The 6,379-nt window shown below is 37.7% G+C and overlaps 1 protein-coding gene across 4 annotated transcripts in view; it reads left to right on the plus strand.

Annotated features, from left to right (window-relative positions):
* Nucleotides 1-1,972: 1,972 nt before the first annotated feature.
* Nucleotides 1,973-6,379, plus strand: part of LOC123961677 (anoctamin-9) — a 15,676-nt gene continuing 11,269 nt past the window's right edge. The window contains exons 1-8 of one of the 4 annotated variants that reach the window (XM_046037246.1): nucleotides 1,973-2,143; nucleotides 2,271-2,387; nucleotides 3,099-3,173; nucleotides 3,286-3,408; nucleotides 3,532-3,668; nucleotides 3,979-4,028; nucleotides 4,118-4,176; nucleotides 4,806-4,885. In XM_046037246.1, coding sequence (XP_045893202.1) covers nucleotides 2,349-2,387; nucleotides 3,099-3,173; nucleotides 3,286-3,408; nucleotides 3,532-3,668; nucleotides 3,979-4,028; nucleotides 4,118-4,176; nucleotides 4,806-4,885 — 563 coding nt within the window. In that variant the 5' untranslated portion in view covers nucleotides 1,973-2,143; nucleotides 2,271-2,348. Of the gene's footprint in view, nucleotides 2,388-2,756; nucleotides 2,823-2,939; nucleotides 2,990-3,098; nucleotides 3,174-3,285; nucleotides 3,409-3,531; nucleotides 3,669-3,978; nucleotides 4,029-4,117; nucleotides 4,177-4,805; nucleotides 4,886-6,379 lie in introns of those variants that run through there. The other 3 variants (XM_046037247.1, XM_046037245.1, XM_046037248.1) reach the window with 3 other exon arrangements.

The raw sequence follows: 6,379 nt of genomic DNA on the forward strand, positions 1-6,379 counted from the left end.
TGTCTTGCTCAGGGACACAATGGTGTCTCACAGTGGATTTGAAACTGGGTCTCTCACACCAAAGGCATATAGCCTATCCACTGCTCCATCACCACTCCAGGTAACAATCCTATATTTCCCGGTTGTTCTTATCTGTGACACCACAATGGTAGAACGCGCTACCACATGCCATCAGAGCAGGGGCGTCCCTCTCTAACTACAAGAAGCTCCTAAAAACTCATCTCTTCCGAGAACACTTTCTCTCATAACACCTCTAACCTGTAACATGCACTTCCTGTGCCCTTCTGCTTCTATCCCCTTACAATTCTCTTGTATTGATTGCACTTTTAACTCTTAGTTCTTTCCCTAGGTATTTTTTTTACCCAATTGATGCCATACATGCTCTTACTAGTATTTATTTCTGCACTTACTAGTATGTATTGTCAGTTGTAGATCTTGTGCTGTACTGACGCTCTGTTGATGCTTGTATGTTGTTCCTCAAATGTAAGTCGCTTTGGATAAAAGCGTCTGCCAAATGTTTAAATGTAATGTAATGTAATGTTAACATCTTAAGTAAAACAGTATTAGTAAAATATACTAGTCACACTATACAATGCATATTGACCTTTTTTGAGGGTACTATTTATATTATATTAATGGATTACTACCATTTATGCATTATCAGCATTTCAGTGTGGATAAGGTGGATTACAATTTAATACAGTTTTATATTCTGTTGGGTAGTTTAATCTGTCACACTGCATCATATTTTATTGGCTTGGTCATAGCCTATTCTGTATGCATAATATAAATATAACACTATAATAGCCTATATTGTGGAGTAAAAGGTACAATATAAACGGATATTTTCAGGTAAAGTTCAAGTAGCCTACCTTCAAAAGTGTACAGTAAAACGTCAGTTAAAAGCCTAGTCCCAATTAGACACCTGTCCCTTTTACTGGCCTGGTCGTTCTTTGGATGTATAAAACCTGCTTGAGCTAGTTCTAAGCGCCACATTGTTAGATCGGTAGGATTCTCCACAATTTAATCGTTTAGTTCATTTTACAGAAACAAGGAGCACCGTAGTATAATTCATTCAGATTTACCGTTATGGTAAAGGATGTCCGATGTAGAAATCTGTCTCAAATATAGGCAGAGTGATGCCAGTGATTTAAGCATATAAAAGCCGGAGCTATTAGGCCTAATTGAACTTTTATAGTTACTTCCGCCAGTAAAAGCTTTAAGTGTAAATCTGTTAAATGTCTGGTCAGGATTACAGAGGATAAATCTTGAGTCAACATACCTGTAGCCTATCATTGTTGACTTTTGTTTTGGTAGGCTACTGTAACTTGTTTTATCCGTTGTCAGAAGAAGCAGAAGCTGAAGCAACAATTTATAGAGCTGTAATCTCCATAAATTAATATGAATTTACATATTCAATAAATGAAGCTCTCTCCACTGAACATCTAAAAAGGTGAGTTTAATTCATGTAATAATAATAAAAATAATAATACGTTTATTTAGTTAGCTATAGTTAGACTACTGTAGATAGCTTGGAGTTGGTTATTTCAGCTATATTAATAGTAGCTTAATGGCTACAAGGAATCAACTATCGCTAACAAATTAAAGTTTAATATCGACAATAATTGGATCTATTTTCTACATTTTGTATATTTTTCATGTTGGTTTGGTCCCTCAAGACTTATCTGTTCTGCTGTGAATGGTAATGACTCTGCTCATCCTTTCTTTCCATTAGGGACCTTGAGATGCTTTCAAATTGTAATTTCATGACTCAAAGCCCTACAAGTGACAATGTTTTTTGTTTTTACAAATGTCACAGTCTGATGTGTGTAGGATGATTCAGCCAATGTTAAAATACAGTTAAAATCACTGCGTTTGCTTCCATCTAGTGGATGATATTTGTTATCTTGCATCGGTGAGGAGGAGGCAACATAAATATGCCATTCCAATGCACCTGGCAATCCTCATCGAGATGGTCTCTATCCTTCTGCAGCCACCGAAACTCACAGTAGACCCAGTTTGTTTGTTTGTTTGTTTGTTTGTTTGTTTGTATGTATGCTTGATGACCGCATCGCTGTACTGAAACTGAACTGAGAAAAAAAGGTGGTGGCTACAAAGATAAATGTTGTGACACCAGCAACAGGTAGAGTCGCTTTTTTTTACATTCCTTACCTAGTAATACAACAACAAAAGGTTTCGTTTGTTCCTGGAGGAAGTGCGGAAGTTAGGCTACCTACCGCCTGTTCAAGAGCCGTCATGTCATTCTTTAGTCGGGCATATCGGTGAGCTGACCGAGAGCCGGTGGGATCATTCAATGACTGAGGCGTTTTTTTAATGCGGTAATTTACATGCAGCAGCTACTCGTCATGCCCGTCCACAGGAGGCAGGTAGGTGAAAATGACCCATACGTAACCTACTAATACAGAGATTTTATCGATACATAAGCTACTTTCAGCTTCTGTTATGTTACCACAGGCCTGCTGCCTTTATCATGACTGCCAATACTGCACTTGTTAGACTAAATAGGTCCACCAGAGGCTCATTCCAGTGCTGTACGAGACACACCTTTACACATATCAAGACTAGACTGTATGGCAGTGCTTTAATCTGAATTAGGATTGAATTTGATGTTTGCACCACACTGGTATCATAACGTTGAGATTGTGTTACTATGTCCTGTCCACTGTGTTAGCCTGCATGTAACCATGTGTAGACTGCTCTGTTGAGTGAATAGCATGGGTTGGCATAATGGTGAGAGCACATCTAAATGCCATGCTGTCCAGTCAGGGTGGATTAACCCTCTGCACTGACAGTCCTCCAAGGTGAGTCAGGATCACCACAGTCTTTTCTCAGCACAGTGGCATTCATTGACACACCCCCGCGTCACAGTTTGACAGGATTCTTTTGTAGATGATAACCTTTCTGCATATTTTCACAAGCTTTTTTTAGTACAAATGAGTGGGATGACGAAACCAGTTGATCCCATATGGTAAAATCATTGTATATCATGTGTTTCATATCTTATCGGTGTGTACATTTGCCATAATTGTGTGGATGACTTCTCCTTGTGTTATTCTTATCAATATTTTGTTGTGTAGCCCAGTATAGAACTACTGGAATTAATGGGAGTGGTAAGAGAGAACGGCAATGAACAGACATCACTTCCTCCTGTGGTAAGAATGCATAATGTGTTGACAATCACAACATGCTAACTAATTTGCAGGTTAAGATCCATCCATTTAATGTCCGAAAGTCTGACTTTGGCATATCATTTTTTCCACACAGCACACTCCACTATCATATGACTATGTCCTGGTTGCCAAAACAAGTGATAAACAGGACAAAGAGACTTTCAAGAAGCAAACTGAATATATTGTAGAACTGAAAAAAAAGAATCTTAAAGTCACAGTAAGTGTTCAATTAAACACCAGTTCTCTTTATTCTTTCTTTTCTTCATCACTCCTGGCTGAACATGTGTAGTAGAGGTCATGTGAGTCATTCATTTAACTCATCTTCATTTATTCCTGTTAGGAAATTATAAATGAAGAGCTCGTCTTCTATGGGATTCAAGCGCCCAAAGAATTGTTTGAGAAGTACAGGTATCTGCTCAAAGTGTCTGATGCTTGTAATTGGAGCTCGGATCAGAACGTTGTACCGCTCAGCACCAGGTAAAACATGTTGACATTTTAAACAAACAAGGATGCTATTTGAAGTATCTGGGATTGTTTGTGTGCCCCATATGTTACAAATGTGCATTTTCTCATGCAAAAGATCTCTGAAGCATGTTAATACAATTAATATTTTGTGATAATAATATGTGATATTGTGATGAATGCATGAATGCGATATTCTAAATGATCTCTAATCACAGCTTTATCATTACTAAAAGGGCCATTTTCAAAGGCTCCATGGAAATTTGACTGAATTAATGAAGTTTTTAGTGTCTCTTGCTGCAAGTGATATCTTTCTTTGTTCCAGGATAAGGATTGTCCATTTCATCTTAAATCACACCCCTATCCATTCAGGAGGTGAGAAAGGCTTACTGTGTTTATAACCCTCCTCAGGTAACCAGACATCTAATCTTTATTCTTAAGCTTCTCACCTGTTATTCTCCCAGAGAGTCTGCGGGATCTTTTGAAGATGAATGTTTTTGAGGCAAGGTTCTGCCTGCATGAGGTAAAAATCCTAACATACATTAAAAGCCTTGTAATACTGTCACCATATCTGTCCTGATAGTTGTGCTATTAAAAGGACTAAAACAGTCAACGTGTGCTTTAAAGATTGTATGAATAAAGAATGAAAACAGTAGATTCAAGTAAAGTAGTCATGCATGAGAACATTTTCTTAATGACAGATGTGAATAATACCGTTAAAAACCAATATCTGCCATTGATTTCTGCATGTACACCCACACATCCTCATGTTAAAGATAGTGACACTATTATCTGATAAATATCTTCTTGTCATGTGGTTGCTAAAGTGTTTTGCTCTTCTTTTCCTTGTCTAAAAGTATGAAGTGAAACTTGGCAGTGGCCTTCCAAAGCAATAGATTGCTGCCAAAAAAAAAGTATTTCACAGAGATGCTATGCAGTTCATATTAATGCAGTGAGTCATTCAGCGCTGGGAGTAAGTGGGCATGTGTGTGAGCAACGAGCATACATTGATACATATGTGTACATATAAGCACGTACATGCGTGTTCTTCTGTTCACTTAATAACACTGTGGGAAGTGAAGTGGATGCCAGGAAATTAAAATGTAAATACATTTCCAAAGCTTATTCAAAATTTGTGCTTCTTCTTTTCAGAAAAGGAAACAGAGAGAACTGAAGGAGAGCTGGGCACGATGGACAGCCTGTCTCCAAGGGCAACCCATAACTGCTGTCAGGTTTGGAAAGCAACAGCGTATTCATTACTCTGTTTTTTTACAGGTGCAGTTATTGCAGCGTTATTGTTTTCCTGTGAAGTAGGTTCAAGTGTTAACAAGACAACAGCAAACATGTCACCTCCCTACGCAGGGTGCAGGCATTGTTTGGACTCATTATTTAAAATGATGTACAGTACTTAATGCTGATACAGATTTGAGTGGTTGCCTTTAGATTTAGTCCAAACAGCAGAATGCAATGCAAACATGCATCATGTTTCCAATTTTAAGTAAAAAAACCACAGAATAGATGATACTTCATGAGAAAGCTTCTCCCTCAAGCCAAACCTCCAAACATCAACCCGCTCCTCTTTTTAACTTGTGTTTAGTTTTCTCTCCGATGTTTCAGTTGTTTAAGCCTGGATTGTGTTGTTTTATTCAAACATAATTAGTTGTAAAGCTGTTGCCAGTGTGTGTGTGTGTGTGTGTGTGTGTGTGTGTGTGTGTGTGTGTGACATGTCTATTTATATTAGCTTTGAGATACAATTTCAGCTTTTTATTATAGCACCCACATTAGACCTATCAACATACCATAGTGACAAGATCCACTATATAGCATTGCTCAGCATTTTGTAAAAATGTTGTCCTCATAACTAACTTATTTATTTTGTAATACAATACATCAAGAATACAAGAATTTTTGTTGTAAAATGTACAATTTATAAACTTTACATAACATAATTCAGATATTATAATTTGACTATAATTTAGCAAATATTGGTTTAGTACCACATACGGTTCTTAAGCATATGCCTTAAGCAGCACAACGTGTACATTGTGTGTATGACATTATAAACATGGACATATTATGAAGTACATTTACAGCAAAATAATATAAGTATAATGGACAAAATCTGTATGAAATTTGTTGCAACTATCATTGTATCTTCATATAAACTCACTGGCCACTATAATAGGTACACCTTACTAGTATCGGGTTGCATACTTTCAACAAGGTGTTGGAAACATTCCTCAGAGTCTTTGGTCCACATTGACATAACAGCATCATGCAGTTGCTGCAGATTTGTTGGCTGCACATCCATGATGCAAATCTCCCACTCCACCACATCCCAAAGGGGCTCTATTGGATTGAGATCTGGTGACTGTGGAGGCCACTGGAGTACAGTGAACTCATTGTCATGTTCAAGAAATCAGTTTGAGATGATTTGAACTTTGTGACATGGAGCATTATCCTCTGGAAGATGATGGGTACATTGGGATGGACATGGTCAGCAACAATACTCAGGTAGGCTGTTGCATTTAAACAATTCAATTCAATTCAGTTTTATTTATATAGCGCCAAATCACAACAACAGTTATCTCACAGCGCTTTTCATAAAAGAGCAGGTCTAGACCGTACTCTATGATGCTATTTACAGAAGCCCAACAGTTCCCACCAAGAGCAAGCACTAGGCGACAGAGGCAAGGAAAAACTTCCTTTTAAGAGGCAGAAACCTC

Source organism: Micropterus dolomieu, linkage group LG22, assembly GCF_021292245.1.
Source record: "Micropterus dolomieu isolate WLL.071019.BEF.003 ecotype Adirondacks linkage group LG22, ASM2129224v1, whole genome shotgun sequence".
Classification (NCBI taxonomy): domain Eukaryota; kingdom Metazoa; phylum Chordata; class Actinopteri; order Centrarchiformes; family Centrarchidae; genus Micropterus; species Micropterus dolomieu.